The 23,734-nt window shown below is 41.6% G+C and overlaps 1 protein-coding gene across 6 annotated transcripts in view; it reads right to left on the reverse strand.

Annotated features, from left to right (window-relative positions):
* nrxn3a (neurexin 3a) overlaps positions 1-23,734 on the reverse strand; it is a 170,097-nt gene that overhangs the window by 62,018 nt on the left and 84,345 nt on the right. For all 6 annotated transcript variants that reach the window (XR_004785369.2, XR_004785368.2, XM_047337831.1 and 3 more), the window contains exons 8-11: positions 16,484-16,777; positions 16,136-16,283; positions 14,738-15,121; positions 1,794-1,997 (exon numbers count right to left, since the gene is read on the reverse strand). Coding sequence is in view for 4 of the 6 variants with exons in the window: in XM_047337831.1 (XP_047193787.1) it covers positions 1,794-1,997; positions 14,738-15,121; positions 16,136-16,283; positions 16,484-16,777 (1,030 nt within the window). In the remaining 2 variants the exon portion in view is untranslated. The remainder of the gene's footprint in view (positions 1-1,793; positions 1,998-14,737; positions 15,122-16,135; positions 16,284-16,483; positions 16,778-23,734) is intronic.

A 23,734-nucleotide genomic window follows, 5' to 3' on the forward strand; every position in this document is an offset into this window, starting at 1 on the left:
ACATTTCAAAAACCATAATTTCATAGTACATAAAATAATGCCTGGATGTTTAAGTCATATAAGTAGATGCTTTTTCTAGAGCTTGTGCCCTTTTGTTAGTACCAGAGTACAAATGTATTTAGGCACAGTATTTACAGTAAAATGGCCACTTGTCATACCAGCTACATGAATTTTCCAACCCAGGACTGACTGTTGGATCCCGATTGAATGAGGTCAAAGTCTCTGGCTCCAAAGTCTCTGCACCAACAAGGTGGTTGCAGCCATTCTTTTCAGAGCCATGGATCTTTGAAACTTTTACTGGTACAATTTGGATTTGCTATTCAAATAGCAATGAGTTGAATTTGTAAGACAATAGTGTGATGATGAAGTATCTTGAAAACTCCGTTTGGGGCCAGAATAACTGCTGCACGTAGCTATGACGACAGCAAGGGTTGGTCGCCATGTGGCTGGTGGTTTCATGTGTCGTCAACCGCAACAGAAAAGTGGGAGCAAACAGCCACGATCCAATCAGCACCAGCACCATGCAGAGGCACAGGAACCCCAACCACTGCATGTGGAGTATTATGCTATGCTAACATGTGTATCACTTAGGATGGATCAGAAGCTAGAGCTATCATACCTTTACAAAGGTTCTGTAGAGAATCACACAGATTAACACAGGCTAATAGATCATACAGGCACTGCCCAATTTAAGCTACAAACATTTTGACTGAATTCTAGGCTATGACTAACATAGATTAATATTATCAGATTAGAATTATCTTAACGTGGCTTGGCAACCAAGATAATGTCTGCTAACATTGGTATCATTCTTATATTTTGTGATTTTTACTGGATGTACTGTACATGCAAGACATATAAAGTGACTACAATTTCATCGTAGCATCCTTTACATATGATGACTGAAATGCTTTGGAAGTATTTGGGGTCACAGCCAGCTGTAGGTTTTGCTGGGCTCTGTTCTCGGGCTGTTCACCTGACGGGCCGCAGGCTTAAGGCCTTTGAAGGGGTGAATACCATCTTTTGACAAAGCATGATGGAAAATGGAGGGGGGGAAACGTAAAAACAAAACACTGAAAAGAAAAAGCATAGAGTTTTATAAAAAAGACACCATTGCCAGCAAAGAAAACAACAACCCAGAAAAACAGGAAGGTGACAGAGAAACTTTGTCATGTCAGACAGAAAAATGAGGTTAGTGAGAAAGACAAGAAAGGTTTCTTTGAATGTCCTGTAGAGTGATGGACTGAAAGCCAGAGGGCGTACTCAGTGGAAGTCACCTCTCAGAAAGTCTCAGCACACTTTATTTAAAAAAAAAAAAAGACTTGATTAGAGATTCGACTTTAAAGCCCATTATCTCTACATCACAATGTGTATTCTGCTTATGTGCTGTGACTGTCTCAAAAGTTCTGGAAACAAGAACATGGATATGACTATGGTTTGTCTGTTTCAAAGATGGGCCAAACATGTTTGCCACTGAGATAAAAAGAAGTTATGATAGTATAAGTCTAAGCTGTTGTCCAGTAAATACAGTAGCTGAATTCAGAAAGCAATCCATGGTTATCTGTGAGCACAAAACACATTAACACTCATGCAAAAGATAAAAACTCTTATCAATGTTCTAAAGCTGGTAGGAAGTTTGAAGGGATCTCAGTGATGAGTAAGGGATGAGAAGACGAGTTAGAAGATAGATAGAAAAAAGATTGAGAAGAGGGAGAGGTCACTGCTCAACAGTAAACTGTCCCATGGTGAAGGATGTGGGTGTGGAGCAGATGGCAGATGGGGGCATACGATACCTAGGTTGACCGTGAGTTTGACGCGACCCCCGTCCAACTCCAGCCTGAGCGTGTCGGCTGAGTCTCGGGAGGTGGTGGCCATGAGGAGGCCATAGGCCCGCTGGGACCGGAAACGCAGGGAGACGTCCTCCGCCTCGGTGTGCATGATAGTTGGCATCACCACCTTCATGTACATGCTGCCGTCGTAGGAAAGGATGGAAGCCTCTGTGGAAGAAAGGCCAGAGCATCAAGAGAGGTTAGCCATATTCCAAGTAAGGTTAGAATCGGTATCAAATAGGACATGATACTTTTTTGCCAATATTCAATAAGTCATGCTAGTTGCTCCATGCTGCCGTGTGCTTGGGTACAGACAATGACTGGGTTAACCTGCCCAGGCTCCAGGGCAAAAATGTGCACCTGGGTCCCTCTTCAACCGCACTCTCTGTGAAATGTGTAGTTTTCCCTATGTTTGGATACATCACTACTTGGTCCTACGTCAACACCTCAAAATGAGGCGATAAAGCAGGATTTAGTGTTGCATATTCCCAACACATTTTGAGGGTAAGCCATCTAATTTATAGGAGGTCCGGAGCATTAGGGCCCCCTTTCCAAACAAGTTATTCAAGCCTAAGTCCAGACTGAAACATCTCAGCAACCATCAGCTGGACATCAATGTTCCCCAACAGGTGAATGGTATTGATTAACAACCAACTATGAATTTACATCTTTTGGCTGCCATGGTGGCAGACACAGCAGCACTGAGGTCCATGAGGGACAACATTGTTTTTTTTTGTCCTGGTGTAAAGTATATGTGTGGAAATTACAATTGAACCTGAACTTTGGGTGTGAATTTTGAGGAGGAAAGGCAAACGTCAGGCTTCTGGGCCGCCCGGATGACCCGAAAGACAATTTATGAATCTAAGAAACAAATCAGCATTACCCAAACATTTGTCATGAAGGCAATTATTTTTTTCAACCATACAAGAAAATAAAAAAGTGGGTACCTATTTTGATGGCATGCATGTGCACAAGTACACAATGTGCCACATGTGCACACACTGATGACAACCCAATAACACTCCTGCTGCCGATGGTTCACTATAGGTTTCACACTATTCCGCCGATCAACAAGTGGCAGTGTCATGCAAAGAAACTCGGTGTCATGCAAAGAAACTCGGCATCACACCAACAAAGGGAGGGAAAGAGAAGAAGAAGAGGAAGGCACAGCGCTAGTGAACAGGGACGTAAAACACCCAGGATTTAAACCAGGAAACGTACTCAACGTGATTAGGATACACAGTGCGCCTGTTGGTGTGTAAGACTCGCTGTAAACACAATTAAGTTTGTTTACAAGAAAACTCCACATGGGTCACCATCAATGAAATAAAAGGACAGAGAGATGGAGCTGAGAAGAGAGGGGTTTCATGACACAGAGAAGTACTATTGGATAGCAGCTATTTGCATCATGTTCACACAATAATTGAATTTGAATCATTTTTCAAATGTAGATGTTTCCAATTAATTTGACGGTGCAAAGCAACGCACAGCACCGCAGGGCCACCGTAAAACACTGATGTACACTATGCCACTTCACAATAATCAATATGTTATTATGTACAAAGAGATGCTTTCACATGTACACGTGCTCTCCCTGCCCGCCGGCTAAAGTCAAGTTTTTCCCAGAGTCTGTATGACGAGCAGCGCAGGATCTCACTTCCAATCACACTATAGTGCATAAGGGACATGAGTCCTCAATGCTCGATGCTTGATTCACCGATTTCCACAAAGATTTACTTTTGAGTTCATCGTGCCTAATATCACTACTGCCAGGCGCATGGCACAGTGGGGGCTCCGGCTGAACGTTGTTGACTTATTGTGAATTTGTGATAATCGCGTTGCTTTCATTCTCTTAATGTTGTCGCCCACTACTCTTTTCAAGCTCAGCGGCCTGTTGTTGTGAAAGCTGCAGCAGTTTGGTATTTTCCTAAAATTCATCTTGGCCGTCCGCGTCGTACCTTCAGCACTGGGCACGGCGCACACCGTGGACACAAAGGGAGGCAATCGCCGGTGACACGCCGTGACCATGACAACGCAAAGGGTACCTGTTATCTGACCAGCGACTTCAAACACTTCAAGCACAGCAGTGTGGAAGCAGTGGTTGCTGTGATTGATGAAACATGCAGTCACCTTTGGCTCCAGCTGTTGCGGATCGGCCGTCCCACATTGCGCCCTCATCCGAAAATTGTCTACACTCTTCCCTGCTACACTGTGCCCGGGCCGTGTGCTGATTCTGCTCTCAGTGTGGAGCAGCACTTTCTTTAGAGACGTGTGGATATTTTGACATTGTCGAGTGCGAGGAACAAACTTGAAGATTGACTTGGTATTGTGTCGTGAAGCACCGATGATCGTAATGTTTGTTCTTTCACCATTTCTACATCAACTGTAATCGTCAGTATGATCAGTTGCATGTCACTTATTACACCCTCAAGTAATAACCTTACTTTTTTTTTTTTGTCAATCTGATATGATTTTGTACGGTTTAATGTAATTCCTATTATTATATTATATGGCCATTTTGAATTTTTACATCCAACAATCCTAGTCAAATTATCTCACTATGACATTTTCTATTTAAATCATAGTTAAAGACCCAGAAGCATCACGCAGACCATCTGTTGATTATCAAGCAAACTGCAGGCACAATTTTAGGTCTGAATGTCGACCATTAAAACAACATTGCACGTGAAAATCGTTTACTTGAGAACAAACCCTTGTAATTCTTGAGCCCATAATTCCTTACTAAGTGTTACCTCTATATGCTTGCCATAGTTCTGGGATGACACTCGGGTTCATTGTCGTGAGCCATGTTGAGTCCACGTCTCAGTGTGTGTACACACATGAATTCCTGACTCTCGTCCTCATTCTCGTCTTTGGTCTTTGGGCATTGTGCATTTGCAGAACTTTTGGGCTTTTCATTTCTTCAAGTGCAAAAAATAAAACAGATTCAAATTGTATCTGCTGCTATTCTAAGACTTTATTTCTAACCAGCAGAGAAGCCAAAGAAGAAGTAGAAGGAGGGGGGGATCGAATGTGTTTCAGCTCCTTTAAGCTCTCCCTTTCTTAATGAAAGCTCACAACCAGTATCCAACAAAATCAGCCACCAGACATACAAGCTGTTTTTTTTAATATTGCTGTTATTTCCCTGTTACTGCCCAGTCTCTGTTTCCCTTCATCTTACATTCATCCAAGCAGCGCCTGCTGCTGTTTTCTCGCACTCCGTTGGCATCAATCTGAGGCGATTATTTGTCCTGTCACATTAACTTAATATGATAAATGAACCAATAATATGCTGAGACATTATGTGTCCTCCAAACGCCCTCTGCTCAGTTTTACTGCATGAGGAGAAAGATGAAGTTCTACCAAGTGGCCACAGAGAGGCGACACAGCCCCTCTGTCTGCCTGGGAATTCTGCAGCCATGTAGCATGAAGGGAAGAAAAATAGGAGGTGAAATGATGGATGGAACCCAGAGAAGGAGAAAGTACAAATGTTTTGTGACGAGCCTGATGACTGACATATATAAAATCGAGGTGTTGAGAAACTGACATTGACAGACGCACTTCAAGGAATGAAAAACTACACAAAAGGGTAAAGATTCAACCACGTGAGTGCCATTAGGATAATTCCAATAGTTTTGTTTAGCTGTGATCGAATTATAAATGAATAAACATTTTAAAAGGGAGCTATAAATGTATTACATTAATTTGCATTTAAAATGCATTCATGAAAAACAAAATAAAATTATATTTGCTAGTGAATAATTTAATTAGGTTATGCTACTCTGTTATTTTTTCATCATCACATACAATTTTAGAAAATACAATTATGAAACAAAAAGCACGGAAACATTTGAGAAAACGGACAAGGATTAAATATATCCATGACCAGTGCGAGCGATGGACTTTACTTTCACATAGTATTACCGACCACGGTTGGTTAAACTGAATTGACTTGGGTTCTGTCCAATCAACCAATCATGATGATGTTTTGTTTTTGTTTTTTTTTAACAATGAACTAGGTATGTTGTGTTTCCTGTTTGAGGGTCTGCCTGTTTTACAATTTAGGAATCTCCTCTTTAAATTTACAAATGCGATTTTGTGAAAGAACCTTTAGAGGACCTTAAAGGGGCAGTTGACGATTTTGGAGAAATCTTGATTCTCTCTTTGTTGTGGTTATGGTTTTACTGCTCTGGCCACGAACCCACTACGTTGTGTATGGGAGACCGACGTGCTAACTACTGGGCCAACAACCCGCTAGCACTTCTCTTAAGGTGTCGACAAGTGGTTTTTAAACTGCCCTCGCAGTGTTGTGTGGTGGGGTCTGCACCATTTTTCTGTTTTCAATTTACAGAGCCTGGGCTCCGCCGAAAAGCCAGATTTTTTGGGGGCACACACAGAGAAAGTGACAGCTGGCGGACCGTGAGGAAATATTTGCAGATTTTTCTAATACATGTATTGTTTTAGAATCGCCTACTGACCTTTTAAATAAAAAAAATATATAATAAAAAAAGGGAAATAGAAATTAGTTCAGCAGCAAGGATTCTGGACAAATGAACAATGGACTATATTCATTTATGGATTTTCAAGTCTTACTGACACCCCAAACTTAATTGAATAGGTTGGACCAGCTAAAATTACTCTAGTAAAAAACGGTTGTTTCAACCTAAGTAAATTATTATGCCTTAATGCAAAAAAAGGACAATACTTTCAATGATTTAGTTCATTAACTTCTACGTGCAACACAACACTAACTCAGGTGACATGTAGGGCACTTAAATGTAACACAAATAATAAGGGCTTATGAACTATTTTGATCAATTTTGATTGATCATTAATTTGAATTGCTGAAACTCTCTGGTTCCTCTTTCTTAAATGTGAATATATTCTGGTTTGTACTGGCCCTTATGCAATACGGTGAATAACACCAATTGTTGGTTTCGGGCAAAATACCACGGGGACACATTTTATTTCAGAAAGCTATATAGGTTTAGCTTTATATGCTAATGTAAAGTGGTTAATGAAGGCTGGCACTTGAAGCTTGAACCAGTTAGGGTAATGGCAAAATACTGTTGTCTAGCATACACCTTACATTTCTTGGCACTACACTGGGGATGTGAGTTAAATTTTGAACAGGCTCAGTGGGATCATTGATATCAGGTTGTCACCTTCATTGCATGGTTGGATAAACACTGTGTGTAAAAAAAAAAAAAAGGAAAGCACTGAAGAATGTTGCCTTTAAATGCAGGTGTAATTGAGATGTTATTTGCTGGCAGCGACCGGCAGCAACAACCGCGAGGAGCAGCGGGGACAAGCTACAGGAGAGGGGCACACACCTGACGATGTTCCCTGGAGCGGTTAACGGGAGCTGATAAGTAGGGGGACTCAAGCAGCATGCTACGGCTACATGTTGAGGCCAGCCATTGTATCCCTCACCATAGTTAAAGTATTCTAGACAACCAACTGCATCATTCAAAATCACATGGTCACACAAAATAAAAAGAAAATATATAGTGTGGGACTTTGAAGCCCTCAAGTGACTACATTTACCTTAAAACCTTTATTCAGTATACAGAGGTGACAATATGTCCTCTGTGTCCACACGTTTGTTCACAGGCCGACCATGTGCCCCAGTCCATCCTCAACTGCACATGAAATTAATGGCCGTGTTTGGACACAGGGCTGCCTGGGAGTGATGTCTGTTTGACAAGGTGTCAGATGACAGCACAGCGTAATATATACAATTTTAATTCTCATTACAGCTTTCAGCATGGGCTGTCAGATTAACTCCGACATGTCATATTTCTTGGATGTAACCATGTGTGTGTGTGTGTGTTTGTGATGGTTCCAATCGAGTGTGTCCAACGGATTGATGCACGTTTAACTGACTGACCTTGCCCAGTTAAACCCAATGAAAAGAAATCCCTCATCCTTTTACGGCTTCTCTTAGCAGCTGCACAGTGGAGATCAGGGGAAACTGTTGTCATAAAACCTGTGCTTCTTGGTCCTTGTGAACCAAAAAACGGATTGTGTCTCACATCTCGGTTCACTGAATGCCGCTGAGAGGAGTGAATGATACACAGTATTGCTGTGGTGTGAAGTTTTCATACAGACTTACAGGCGAGACAGGGTTTGTTTTTCATCTGTTCCAGTCTTGATGAGTTGTAAATTGAAACATCACTTCCTCCATGTCAACCAGTTGTCTTAGCAAATCTCAGCATTATGTACATTCATCAGCGCATTCATCACTCAATGGTCTGGCCTTTGTCATTTATTTATTACCTTGATTTTGTTGTTTTTGCATTCAGTGTGAAGCTGCTGTCAAATGTACTCAACACTCCCTGCTCTGATGTTTCACATTAAAAAAAGCTTAAGCAGTTATTGGGGCATAATCCAATCAGGTAGAAGTGAATAAGTGATCAGTATCTTTTTTAAATATATTTTTCTGTGCATTTTTAGCCTTTATTAATAGACAGACAGACTTTTAAGCGTGAAAGGGGGAGAGGGTGGCGGACGACAGGCGGCAAGGGGCTGCAGGTGGAGAGGACCCTGTGGCCGCTGAGGAGGACTCAGTTCCTGTGGTAAGCTAACGGGCGCATCCAGTGATCGCGTACTCTGTTTAAAACGTAGAAAGTCAAATCAGCAGTGTGGTGATAAGGTCTATGATATGACTGGTAGTTGCTCTGAGGGAACATGCTTCATGAAGGATACAATGTATCGTGTGAGTCCGACCTTCATCTGTTTGTTCAAATCATGTTACCTCAACATTGTCAATTATCAATATGTGACTAATGAAATGTGAGAATAACCCTCTCATCTTCATGAAACTGTTGGCAGCGATTTGACATAATACTCTAAAACCCCGCTGTCCACCCTATCTGAACTAGGCATCGCTGGTAAAACACTGCTTAAGGTTCCTGACAGAGCTATTAATTGAAGCAGATTGGCAAAAGACCAAGCTTCACTTTCTTCCACTGGGATACAGCATGGGCCTCTGCTTGGTTGTTATCTCACAGAGCTTCCCAGCTCTATCAGTCGTCCCCACCAGACAACTTGACCATCTCAGCAGAGGTCTCACAAATGATCGTAGAAAGTCACCTTCAACACTTAAAGACTGAACTCCTGGTGATAGTTTTTACTATCCAGCTCAGGTCCACTTCACCCTCACCAGCAAAATCTGACCAAAATCTGGACATTGTGATTGATGACCAACTAACTCTCACTGACTGTGCTGCATCATTCAGTCCTCCTTGCACCCTACTTCCCAAGGATCAGGTCCTACCTGACTGAGCATGCATTAATATACTTGTTAATGCAGGGATTTGTGACCTCCAGCATGCACAGCAAAACCCCATGTCACTCCACTTTTCATTGACTCTCAACTTGCTCCTGGTGTCATGGGTGCTTGTGAACAGAGTAGCCACTAGCTTAGCTACCCTCCCACATGAATTCCCTCATTCAGGTGTATGAACCTTCTCATTCGCAGACATCTGGACCAGTGGTCCCTTTGTGATGGACCAAGTTTTCCGCGCACCTCTTTACCCTCTCTCTCTCTTCATCCTATATGCCGGCTCTTTGTCTAAGGAGAGTAGGTGAAAAATGTCGTTCACTCTTGTTTCTCTCACCTCAAGAAAATCTCCATACTTTTAGTCAAGTACTGATTTGAAAAAAAGTTGGAAATGCTGTCATACCTTCACCCCATTATTATTAAATAGTATTATCTTAATTTGGGTATCAGCCCCAGCTCCCTCCACCATCTTTAACTACTACAAAATGCTGCTGCCTGGCTTGTAAACAGGACAATAATGCATGACCACATCACCTACTGTATGTACTTGCCTCCCTACACTGGCTCCCTGTTTTATCGCCTTCCACCCAAATTACCTCTCAGATCCATTGAGCTGGTGTGTGCTCTTTCGACCACTAAGCTCCACTGATGGAGTCCTGCTGGTCACAGCTCGTTACTAGTGGTGACAATGATTGTGATTGTCTACATTACACTTTTATCATTTCATCTTCTCTGCTGGTGTTCCATTGTTTTATTCACATTCTTTCTACATATTCCCTGTAAAGCACTTTGTGACATTGTAAAAAGAAAGTGCTGTATAAAGTGTATCATTTGTATTATTATAGTGTTTTCCTGTCTGGAGGATTTTGAAAAAAGAGCATTGTAGGACAGGACTCTACTGTGGCTTGGACCAAGTCAAAATTTGTATGTTGCTTTGGATGGAAGTGAATGTCATGTCTGTGGTTTAACAACTGCATTCAGTCCACTTGAAAGTGCCATGTAAATATTAAAGCTAAAAATATTGTTGGCTTCTAGCAACAAGGAGTAATAGTACATCAGCATACAGGAGGAAGGATCACACTGGACAAGGGATATTACGATACTGTAATATTGCGTTTACTGTGGGAACTTGTACAGCCTGATGAACGCTCTAACTCCAGTGCAGACGCGCTTTTAAAGTCCACAGCAGAGCCGACGGGCGATCACAACAACAACCACATGCACACAGAAGAACTCGGAACTTACTAACTAACTAATTACTACCTACCTAGTTCCGTTAGTACGTTACATTTCTGTAAAAATCACCACACCATGTGTAGCAAATAACAAAGTACTATGACTTGGGATACAAAGATAACAATGGTGCCTGTACCACAATATGATCAACTTCACTGACACCGCACAGGAAAATTCAAGTACTCTACCAAAGAGTTTAACAATGCTCTGTTCCTTTTTCCATGGTATCATTAGGAACCCTGACTGTTCAGATTTCTTAACACCTCTTCTGTTTGAGTCAGATGTGTGTATATGTGTGAGAATTTATAAATGATCCTTTATGTTCTGTTTAATTTGATCAACAAACAAGTGACAATGCCGTTATGCCAAGCGTAAGAGCTGTGGTGTTTCTCTAAGACCGGAGGATAATGTCTTAACTCTTTAAAAATTGATTATTGATGTGTTCACACGTGAATATCTAATTATACGTGATAGTGTTAATAAAAAACATGATTCAATCTTAGCCTCCTAATAATCATATTTCAATATTTCTATATAATATCTCTTGCAAAATAATTCAAGGTGAAATATCAGATTAATCCACTGATGACTGCCAACTTTTCCTTTCAAGAATAAAAATGAGATTCAGGGGAAATTATTATCCAGCAGGTCACTGGAGCAAAAGAGGGGGAGAATAACTGCTATAGATAGAGAGATATGATCAGAAAGCAGTTATTTGATATGCTAAAAAGCAGCAGGAGCAATTTGTGGGGAGTGGAGATGTGTTAATTAGTTTTCAACTCTGACCAGTCATTATTAAACAGTCTGGACGTCATGACAGAAAACTGGTCAAAGGAGAAATAGCCAGGCCTGGGATTTGTTCACTGCATGTGGTGACTGACAAAAAAAGTATCAGGGTGTCCCAAATACATAATTTGAAATTATAAAACATTATGATATTTTAAATTATATTTAGAGGTAAAACCAGAATTCCCCATGCAGTTTGGGGTTAACAAAGGACATCTATATATCTATCTACCAACCCCACCCTAGTCTGTAATATGAATAAAATGTAATTTTATTTCACTTCACATCAATAGTTTTGCACAAATATTCCTGCCACTCTGTATTTGGAGTTCAAGCTAATGAATGAATAGCTAATGTGAGCTGCCACAGAATAAACAAACCTGATGACGGTTCTGTCATACTCTTGTTGTTAGGGATCCGGGGGAGGGGGTGATGCAGGCATTCTGCAGGTTGGAGTCAAACAGGACAGGGCGACTGTGGCTGGCAGAAATTTCAACACTTCCATATCATCATTCTCAGCATTATCGGGGACAAGGCAGTGTCTGTCATGTCGTTTGGCTGTTTTACAATCTGTTTTATAGTCTGCATGTTCATGTAGATGCGCAGTGCGCTACAGACTGGAGTACTAAAATGAATACTTTGGTAAAACCTTTTACAACTCAGTCGTGTTCATTTTACTTGCCTCATTTGACAGCCTGACTGTTGGGACGTAAAAGATGAACTCTCCTGGTTGGTGCTCCCAACACTTTGCTCCAAACATTCAACTTAAAACACATTGTATGAGTTATGGTTCCTCTGATCATGGCTTTAGTACCCAAAAATCCAATGCACACTGCCTTCCAGACAAAATAACACGTCACAGTATTGTGGGTTGAATCCACTGAAGTGATGTTTAACTCATGGTGTTTTCAGAGAAGAGAACTGTGCACTTGCAGTAACAACACTGGCAAGTGCAGCATTTAGCGTTTAGCGTTTAGAGCCTTGTTTCTTGGCAGCCATCTTGGCAAAGCCCCTGGCCAGTTCTTTGGGGCTAACAAGACCAGGGTCCTATCTTAATTATTTGGGAGATACCAATGGGAGACAGCCACAGCTGCATTTTCAATGGTCACTGTGGAGTTTCTAGAAGATGACATATCTCCTTGGCACCCACAACACTTGAACGGGCAGATCCTTTGGTAATATCACAGTTACCTGAAGTGATAATATTCCCCTCAGTGATAAAGAACAGCTGATTGTTTTTTTTGGTTTTTTTTAAAACACATAAACACAATCAGGAACTGGCTTATGGCTTACTTACCTCCCGATTGAGGTGTGGGTGAAGTTTGGAGAAAGGTGATTAGGTCGGAGAGGAAAGAGATATATTTGACAGGTAATATTGGAATCATTTTAAAAGAAACCCCAAAATATCACGAGGCACAAATGGTTTCACAATCTGCTCTGAAATGAAAAATGATTGAAGGACATATCGATGACTATATGCATACATTATCTACACTGCTTTATCCTTTAAGGGGATACATACAGAGACAAACAGCCATACAGTCTCACGTTCACACACTATGGTCAATTTTCACCCATATTCACTGTGTGGAGTTGAGCAGCACTTTGTCAAGCTGAACCTACAAATCCTTGATCTCTGTCACAGTAGTGGATGATGCGTTTGGAACTGCCCCTAGTACATCATCCTTTTGGAAAACATGATACCTGTAGTTGCTGAGCTCGTATACAGCAACGCAGTCATTGATTAATTCATGTGTGTTGTCCCTTACCCTTGACTGGAAGGTAAAAGAGATCCTCAAACGCACAACTCAATATTGTAATCATCTTATCATCTCCTTATGGTCACACACAAGACAGTTGCGAGTAACCAGTAAGAGTTCTTTACTGTCCTGTATATGGAGATATATAATATGCATCCAGATTCAAATCAAGCCTTTTATAAATTATACTAGTATTGTGGTCCCGGGGGCATATTTGCGGTCTGTCACTGTTCATTCACTCAATTATATTAAGACTTAAGCTATAGCTAACTAGCACTATCACCCATATTGACCAATATATTGACCATATTGTGTGTTTATGTGACAGCTCTATGACTGATCTTAAACCTCACCAGGAACTCACTAACTCCTTTCCGTCTCGTCTCTGTGTTTAGTTTGCTGTAGTCAAACAGCCTCAGGATAGGTACATTACAAAGCACATTATCTCACAACACTTTTACAGTGTCTCCATGTTGCTTGTGTAAGCTTTGTGTATGCTGGACAGTCATAGCAGTTTGGGCTACTACTATACACGGATAATACCTACCAGGAATGTGTGTGTGTGTGTGTGTGTGTGTTAGTGTGCGCGCGCTGCGCAAGATAATGGATTTGGACAAAGCAAAGACGGAACTAGATGTGGCTGCTGAAACCAACTCACTATTCTCTTATCCCTTCTCTTTATTTTGGTCCTTTCCAATAACTTACGGTGTTTTTTTTCTCTCTCTTTAAGTAGATTAAAAGAAAATAGCCAAAATGATAACAAACAAAAAAAGACAACAGAAGTGTCTTTGAACTAAACCTGGACACTCAAAACTTTCAGTATCTGTTTTCTCTCTTTCCCTTCTCTCTTCAATCTCCTTCCTCTTCCTGGTTGGCAGTCTGACAGTTTTTCTAAAATCCAGCCAATTTTGCACCAAGAAATACGCCGGGTCCTGTTTCCATGCAAGTCGGTGTATTTAATGAATTAAACCTCAGTCTGCCCTCAAGACTCTATTTAAGACTGTATTGCACTGTGGTCAATGAGGAACGACATTTATTTCCCCTGCATGTAGAGCCTGTCTCTTCATCTAACTGCTAACCATTTCCATTTTTCATTCAGTGATGTCCCTCACAGTGTACACAGTAAATGACAAATGGACTGTATTTATATCGTTCTTTTCTCATCTTATCTATCACTCAAAGTGCTTTACAGCCGAGATGACATTCACCCAATCACACGGACATTCCCACAGCTTCTATATTCAGCACTTTGTCTACCAGTCATGCATCTCATTCACAAGTATTCCGACAAGTAGGGAATCAAACCACTGAACCTCAGTGGACGACCCGCTCTCATACCTGAGCCACGGCAGCGCAAACAGCAATCCACTTGTCATCATTACTGATGGGTGTAACGGCCAAAGCTAGAGTTAAATCCCAGTTTGTAACTAACAAATATTCCTTTTAAAATACTTTTAGGATCCTACCTTACTAAGTGGAGAACCACACTGTTAACAACTACTTCTAACGTCACACGAACTGGAAATGTCCCATGTGACTCCCACCAAAGGCAAAAGTGCGTCACTCAAACACAAATAAAACAGTGAAACTCTTAAGGTGTAGATGTTGTGTCCAAAACTGGAGGACACAAATACTACATTAGTAACATTCTTTAAAAGTTATCTCGAGCCCACAATCGACTGGTTTTCTTCTTGTGGTGGGATCACACTGACGTGATAATAAACAGGCTGAGCCGAGGAACTTGTGTTCTTCAAGGAACTGATTTCCTTAAGTGGGACACGATTTGAATCTGTCTCCCATCTCCACAGTCACTTCATTCATAGCCTGTGATCAGGACTTACCTCTCTCACAGGTGCGTGACCAGTAGCCAGTGCCGGTGCAGTCACAGATGAATCGGTTCCAGCCTTCTTTGCAGACGCCTCGGTTCTTGCATGGGTAGCTCTCACACTGCTTGCCAGGTTGCTTGTTGCACGAGGGTTTGATGCCAGCTCCATTTTGTGCCTCAGCAATCTGACGGATGTCCTTGCTCCGGCCGTCAATGAAAAGGTCGCGGATGCAGCCCACGTAGCCGTAGTTGAGCATGGCCGTCCACAGCTCAGTGGGCAGGATGAGGTTGGTGCGGTCCGTGGGCAGCCCCCCCAGGTACATGTCGCCCTCCAGGTCCAGAATCTCGCTTTCACCGCTGGCTGTGAATGGAGTCCTTCTGCTGTTCACAGAGATGGTGCCTGTGGTGGGGATGGAGGAAGAAGAGAGCACTTTGAGCTAAAAGAAGTAGGGCTGGGCTAAATTAACAAAAACATTCATGAAGATACAAATTTTCTAATCAGTCGATATCGATAATATGATACATGTCACTATTTTTGCATCTGAGTGAAAGTTGTGTTTTCAAACCATTCTTTATGGGCAGAGAAGGACGTATACTAACTAAATAGCAAAACATTAAAAAAATCTGAGGTAGAGCATATAAAAAACAATTATGTATTATAAATCCTCACCGTGCTTGCGCAATAGATTTATATCGATATATATATATTATTACTATTAATCAAAATTATATTGTGATAATTATCAATATTGATTATTGATTGTTTCGTTACCCCGCCCTATGAAGAAGATTGAATGATTATGTCATTCTGCATACAACTATATTCAATGATGGAAACAATGGACAGTTGTTTATCCTAAACAGAACACAAGAAAGCATCAAGTGCACCTTTTAATTTTTAAATCAGTTCTTGCACCATATTACTTAATTGTGTCTTAGAACTATATTAATTTCAGTTTGTTTTAAGGAGGTTATGTGATTGCTTCAGTTTGTTTGTCTGCAAGATTACTCAAAAAGTAATGGACAGATTTGCCTGACAATTTTGGGAGGGTTCCAGTTCCGGATGTTGATCCAGGGATTTTTTGAAGGATCCTTCATCTGAGACATTTTGAGTCATATCTTCACATATACATAATATTTTAAAAATGATGTTGATCAGGTGGAGATGGGAATGCAAGTTTGGGTGGAACAGCGTATAGGTAGAGGATTGCTCAGCCTCAGTGGAGGTCTGCACTCTTTATGTGCTCTTGATGCTATTAGAGCCCAGATGATCTGAAACCACTTTCCCACTTAGGTGAATAGGAGAAAAAGTTTTGTGTTCCTTTCCTTAAAAAATCTGGTTCTGAATTTTATGAAGAAAATACTTCTTATCAGTTCATGTCACTTTTTCAGCGACTTCAGCATCACAACTGACCTGAGCGTCCGTCTCTCTGGATGTCCACGTGATACCAGGCACCATCATTCACCTTTGTCTGGGTGGCCTTCACCTTGATAGTCCCTGAGCCCATGTCCAACAGCAGGTACAGGCTGCCATCCAGCAGCTCTACCGCAAAGAAATCCACCTAGACCAAGGGCAATGGTTTATTGTTTAGACACCTGAAAATCATGCCTGGGAGGCAAAAACTTCGGTCCTCCTACACAGAAATCCTTCTAAACAGACAGGCGACCTTTGACTTGATATTTGCAGATATCACTAGGATGGAATTTCTTAAAGCAGAAATTAAATAAAACCTCCTTGATATCTTGATGATTATGGACTAACCTTGGTGTTCTTCTGGCTGCGAGCAGCATCTTTGCGCTCCTGGGGTTTCCCATGTGTGAAGAGGATAAGGCCATTGGGCTCGGTCGTGCGGAAATCAAAAGAGATGGATCCCATCCGCTTGGTGTTCCACTTGGGGAGGCTGATGTAGGCCTCGGGAGTCTCGAAGGAGATGGGGTCCAAGGTGGCCACGTTCTCACACTTGTAGGACACCTCCCCCTGGATTTTCATCTTTGGGTCCACGATTCGAGCCAGGCGGGACAACTCAAGTCGGATGTCGTTGTTCTTATACACCACCTGTGACGGAGCAAAGACAGCATCACAATCATCATCTTCTGTTTGGGATATATGTATTCGTATCGCTCGACCTCGTAACCTTGGGCTAAAATAACAGAAGAAAAGCAGAAGAGCCGGCCCACGAGCGAGGCTGAAGGCGAAAGGCCAACCTGCTTGGACCAGCCCTGCTGAGTCTCTCCCTTATCAAGCCCCTCACTCGTCTACAAAACGAACCACCGCTGATATGCCTCAATGGAATACCAACACAAAAGCAGACTGGGTAGTGTCTCTCTGTGAGATGACATGGTCCGCTTCGCCTCGTACTAAGACTAATGGCTTGACAAATAACCAACAAAAAGCAAGCTCATACACACAGTGGCAGTGAGGGTTCCCTCAGCTCATTGAAGAGGCTGACATCAGGCACTGGCAGAAGATCTGTCAACCATAATGACACACGCGCACGCACACGCACACGCACGCACACGCGCACACACACACACACACACACACACACACACACACACACACTAATAGTCTTTTTAGCAGTCAAGCAATAATGCTACAGAGCATAAGCTCACCATTATGGAACATTACTCTCACCCATCACTGTGTGAAATTACTATAATTATCTGAAAAACATGAATACATGTATTGTGATTTGGATAACCAGCAATATATTGGAGAACGAGTACAGTATATTGTAGAAGTACTTAAAGCCCCGGTGTGTAATTTTTGTATTTTGGCATTGGTTGGTAAAGTTGCATACCGCAACCAACTGAGCATCCGACAGGGGACATTTTATGGGGACACCCTGCTAATTCCATTTCCGGTTTCCCGCACTGCTGGAAACTTCACGCAACGTATTCTGCACCATTGTCTGCAACCGTATTTAATGCTGCTTTCCATTATACCTATGAACCGGTCGGGTCCACCTAATGTAACTATATTTAACTCAAAAAGATCGGTTCTTTGTTGCAGGTGATTATACATATGTGAACACACACTTATGGACAATATATTCAATTTCTGTGAATACGTTCTCCTAAATATTACACACTGCGGCTTTAAGAATACATGTCTCAGGGCTGCGGAGCCTCCAGCTGTTTCTCAAGATGAAGATTCTTCTGTCTGGCAAATCATAGAGGGGGAGATACCGACTGTATGTTGTTGTGATAATAGGAGCAACAGCTAGGTCAGTCAGGTAGACAACCTGCTGGGGGACGGATGCAGATTATTTCAGTCTATGTCAAAACCTGTGTCCTTCCCGTCCTTCTCTCGATGACAGAGATGCAGTTTGCACTGACGAAACATTTGCTGTGTCAACCGGGAACGTCCTCGTCCTCTGCATTGTGCTCTGGCTGTGGCTCGGGCTGTGATATCAGGGATTTAAGCGTGTATGTGTGTGTGTGTCTGTTTGAGCTCAGCTTAAGCACAAGTGTGATTATTCAAATCACAGTAAAGGTCACTAAAGTTCTGTCTTCCTTTTACTTACAGTGCTGCTATAGTAATGTGTGATGAATATGGTATTATGATTCTGAGAGGGAATTATAAATTATTACAGCATGCACATTACTCACATGAGGAATCATTCATGCATCAAGATTACTCATATTAGAGAATGTTTCAAAACAGGGAAACATTGCAGGTCGATTGGAATGAGGATTATTAGCATTTTTTAGCTCTGAATTTATTTTATGGAAGCACCTATTGTTTGCGGCGTACATATCTTTTTCTTTTTTTGGGGGGGGTGGGGGTCGAGTGACTGAGATGCAAGCACAAGAAAACACAAGTAAAATTTTAGGTACATTCATTTTATTGTTACTACTGGCCACAAAACCAAATCATTGTTGTGTTAATGTGTTTAAGTATTTGCAATCACAATGACAACCATTCATATGGAATTGTTTGATCAGATCCCCGACAGAGGAGCGCCGCCAGAGCATTATTGTGAACAACCAAGATGGCTACCGCTGATGCGGGCAGGTCTGTTCCATGTGCCATCGCATACAGAATTAAAACATACTGGACGGTATATTTCTTTCTCAGAAAAGAACTGAAAACTGTGTTTACAGTTCGTTGGTACACTACATCATACATTTCGTTGCTGGTTGAAGCTCTACACAATTGCAACCAGAGGCATTTTGGTCCGTCGCCCCTTGGATTTAATTTCCGGGGGTGCTGTTATGGCGGCCGTCTTTGCCATTTTTACATCACTGACTAAATGTATTGATTGACTGACAAAGTTGTGATTGTTCATTAGTCCGTTCATTGTTTCAGTGCAACATTCTATCAATTCACCAAGGATCAGAAAAAATTGGGGGCATCTTACTGAAATATAACTTTTTTAAATAATATTTTCCTATGTAATATATATGCCTTGTTCTAGTGATGCCTGGGTGTCTCTGTTTGATGGCTGTCACGGCTTCTCTGTCCAAAGAAGCATTTTTCATTAAAAGAAAAAAATGAAAATAAAACATTGATTTGTGGTGCACAGAATCAGCCTCCATCTTCATGCTCATATGGTTCATATTGAATTAACCCCACAGACAAACCACAGACCTGAACTGCATTAATACCCAGGTACACAGTTTCCGTCACACGACGCAGGTCTTTTTTTAGCAGACACAGTTTCCTGTACGAGCTCGTGTCATTTCAATGATGGAGAACGAGTGAAAAAAACACTAAGTGGCCAATCTTTTATCACAGCAGCACTAAATGCTGTCAATAACAACGGGCGGAGTGAGTCACGGAAGGGGTTGTGCGTGTAAATTGAAATCTGCTCAGGTGGAAAATTGAGGGCCTTTTTTTCCACCTCTAATTCTCCATGCACAGGAACACCCCCCCTCTGTCTGGCTATATTTCGGGGGCACATACATTCAAAAAAACAAACACATCCTCACCCCCATTTCCCTCTCTTTTATATTAATGTCTCTGCTCCCGCCTCTCGCCCAGGGTTCTCTCTGAGAGTGCAGCGACGCCTGAGCGGGTAGATTGAGGGGATTGGCTGAGTTTATCGATATTCCACCAGCGGATTTGACTGTAAATCAACTTATCCCTCGAGGTGCTATGGGACTGGATGGAAGATGGTCTTCTTTCCTGTCTTTATTGCCTTCCCCTCTATTTCTGTTACATCTATCCATCTATCTCATGCCCCCAAATCCCCACAAGAAGCCACCATTCTGTCTGCTGCTCCGACTCAACATAAGTATCCTGAGCCCCTTCAGCAGCTCCACCGCTTTCTCTTCCAAAATAAAAGCCTAAGTAACAATGGCAGTCTTATGATGTCATAACAGTGAGTCAGCGCGTTCCGTCCTTACTCTACAAAGATATTTTCTTGAAATATATTGTCCATACCCACGATTTATTTGGGTGGCCATTGGCCAACGCTACATTTATTCTCCTCTATTATATCTATTCTTTAAGATAAGATCAGATACACCTTTATTCGTCCCACAATGGGGAAATTTGGGCATTTAACAATATGTATTTAAATTATTTCACATATACATTTCTCATTCTGCTTCATTTTCTAATGGTAAGTGAGACAGCAAAGATATACAGTAATTACGTAAATCACAACCCCTCTAAAATGACAAAACAGATTTTTACAAAATGATTCAAAAAAGGTTTTTACCTTCCACCTCTATGTTTAACGTCTGGCTGGTTTAGGACAACGTTTCCCTGGTTGAGTTCAGGGGAAGACAGCGGTCACTGCACGATGACCGTAGCTTGAAACCCCTGCTTCGGTGGCTAGGGAGACCCCTGGATTATGGATGGGACTGCTCATTTTATCACGATGTAACAGTGAAATGAGGGGGGGAACGTCTTCAAGACAAACCTCTTTGAGACATGAAGGTGCAGGGGACTTGGAAGATTGGTGCAATCTATATAAGAAGTATTCACCGATCAGTCATTAGAATTGGTTGATCAATGTGGGGCGAAACCCTGACAGCAGCCGCAGAGAGCTAAAATACTCAAAAGATTGGATTGACATCCAAAATGGGAGTCACTTAGATTGATGTGTGTGCCACTGCAACCTGTCGACCAGGGTTGGGACTGTGCATCCCGCCTATAGATATAGATTCTGATAATTTGTATCACGACACAGTGGATTAAATATCTAAACATGTCCTTTCGTAAGTCAGCACCTCCACCTTTAGTGGAAAAAAAGTTGTGCAAATTGTGCTGCGCAGAAAATTGCATTTGACAAAGATCGCCTTCATCGCTCACTTGATCGCTGACTGATCACACAAGGCAGCAGTTTTGAAGACTAATTTTAACAGTTATACATACAGACGCATTGAGCTCAGAGACCTCAAGCTTTTGAGTTTTAAAACTTGGTTTTATTTTAAGACTGACGGACTAACCTTTTCAAGTTTCAGGTGCCTGAACCTTTGACTCCAAGAGATGCCTTGTTCAGAGATTGAACATCTGCTTTTAGGTTGCGATATGCAACCAAACCAAAGTGCGTCATTGTAACTTCTCTGTATCTTTATGTCAGGACTGACATTGTACAAAGGAATCTCTTTGTTATTAAAGCCTGCAAGACTATATTAGGTTCATTTTTGCAAAGGTGTTATATTTTCCGGTAAATGTGGCCATCAGAGTAATTATTTCATTCCTGCACGGGGAAAATGTCTTACAGTAATTGTCAGAATCAAAATTTTAAAAACACAATAAGGTGAAACTGGCTTTTAAAGATCATCTTAAACTGCAGCTGGAACTTAATCATCATGAATACATGGATGCCACATTAATGGAATGTATGACATTCCCGGTGCTCACAAAAGCCACATCGTCAACAATTCCCACATCTATGTAATTGGCCAAAACACCCAGGTTTGAATTCTCCCGGTTGCATATTCTGAGATTAGCATTGATGCAATACATTTTCACATTGATTCTAGAGAAATGGTACAGGGCATTACCTTTCACAAAAGCTGCAGCGTGGCTGAGACACTTACTCTTCTTTTTTTACAAAGAGGAAGGCTCCTAAAATATGTAATTGGAACGCAATCTTACTGACTATATGAAAATTATTATTTGGCCTTGATCAGTTTATTCTTAGATCCACGAGTTCAAAAGAAGACATTGAAAATTCGCTAGACTCAGCACTAAAATGTGCGCTTTATTTAATTTGGACAATTGTTGACGTTGATGGAATCTATGGCCCCGACTGTGTCTTTATGAAAGAGATAATTGGTTCTTCATGGGGCCATATGAATAGTTTCGCTCACAGCTCTAAGGCTGTGTAGCACCAGACTGACTGATTGACCCATCTCACATCATATTGGCTGGAAATTGTATTTATCAGGAAATTAATGATGGCAGCAGGGCGGGCATTGTCCGACCCATTTTCATGAGCGATATAACGAAGCATTATTAAGATCCAAGTTTTTTTCCTCCTCCCAGAAAAGAGGATTTGGACATATGCAGGATTTTGGATGTATAGGAGCCATGATGCAACTCTTTTTTGAAGTTAAGATGCAAACATGTCCCTAATGCCTGCGGAGATCTTACTGTTGGCCCAGAGTTGATTATTATTATTAATTTTTTTTTTATCTACACCTACTTTCTGGTTAAAGTTGTACTAATAAGCCAACGTTATGTCAATGACAGGGCTCTGGTAAGTCAAGGTCTGGTTTTTTATCACTTTGACATTTTAAAATATATCACTCGCAGTCAGTATATAGCAAAACCCACCGTTATGGTTTGACTTAAGCTTTCGCATCACACAGGTCCGCTTCAAACTGATGTAAAGGGCATGTGAAAAATATTTTTGAAGGTTTTTGCAGCATATAGGTATGCTGTCCTGATAACCATTCTTTAAAGCAAACTGTTTATGTTTTCTCAGTCCTTTTTTCCGCCGAGATCTGTTTTAAACCATTTCAGTCCTCCAGGGGATCCAAGATCTGAAGGACAAAAATATACTTTTTTCATGACGCAGTCTCCCTGCATACCAAATGTAAGCAGTTATCCGCTTTTGCACATACAGTGGCTTCAGAAAAGATCCTGATCTCTTTGCTATTTGCTCACTTAATTGTTTTCAGAAATTCATTGAAAAAAATAAATAAATGCAAACCTTGACAGAGAGTCATTGAAAGCTAGTCAGGTCACCTGCTCAGTCCATTCATCATGAGGACACGTTTCGCACTTTATTCCGCGCACCATTCGCTCGGTTAAACCAGCAATTGTTCACAGGGAGGAAGTGATGATATACATCTGTGAGCAAAGCCAGAGCACTTTCCAGTAGAGCTGTAATTTCATGCCATGCAAAATGGCTAGAGACACTTTATGAGAGAACTCATCCGGCGGAGAAGAAAGTGACTCGGTAGATAACCCCACCTCACCAGAAGCAGCATTCCAGTGGGGCCTCACTGTGGCCCATGATTGCGTGAGAGGAACAAAAAGGTTGAAAGCCGCAGTCTTTGGAAGTGAGAGGATGTGGAGGAGTTACACAGGGGGGAAGAGACTACAGGAGGCAGTTTGGATAGAGCAGCAATCTGGGTAATTCTGGGCGAGACACTGCAGTCTTGACTCAATCAACTCTCCAGTCGTATCGTTCTACATTTCCCACCACAATGTCGACAACGCCGTGGATTCAAAACGCTCATCAGTGCTCTCTACTTAACCAAAATCATTTGCATTGGATGGATTCTCCATCTCCTCAGCGCAATTCTCAAGCATAACTGTATGTATAAAAATGCACGTAAAAAATGAAGATAAAGCACAGTGTGCATTGTGTGATTGACAAATAATACCATCCAATAATACTGTCTAATACCCCCCGCTCCTCCAAATATGGTGGCTTCAAAAAACAACGATGGCCTGCTCCTCCTCTTCCCTCTATATCTTGACTTTTCTTTTTCAGTTTTTATTTCAGCCAGTCTTTGTGCTAAAAGAACTCTCTGTGAGCATCTGACTCACGTCGGATGTCCGCCTGAGTCACTGTGATTCTGAGGCCAGCTAGACGAGGGG

This window comes from Scophthalmus maximus, chromosome 15 (genome assembly GCF_022379125.1).
Source record: "Scophthalmus maximus strain ysfricsl-2021 chromosome 15, ASM2237912v1, whole genome shotgun sequence".
Classification (NCBI taxonomy): domain Eukaryota; kingdom Metazoa; phylum Chordata; class Actinopteri; order Pleuronectiformes; family Scophthalmidae; genus Scophthalmus; species Scophthalmus maximus.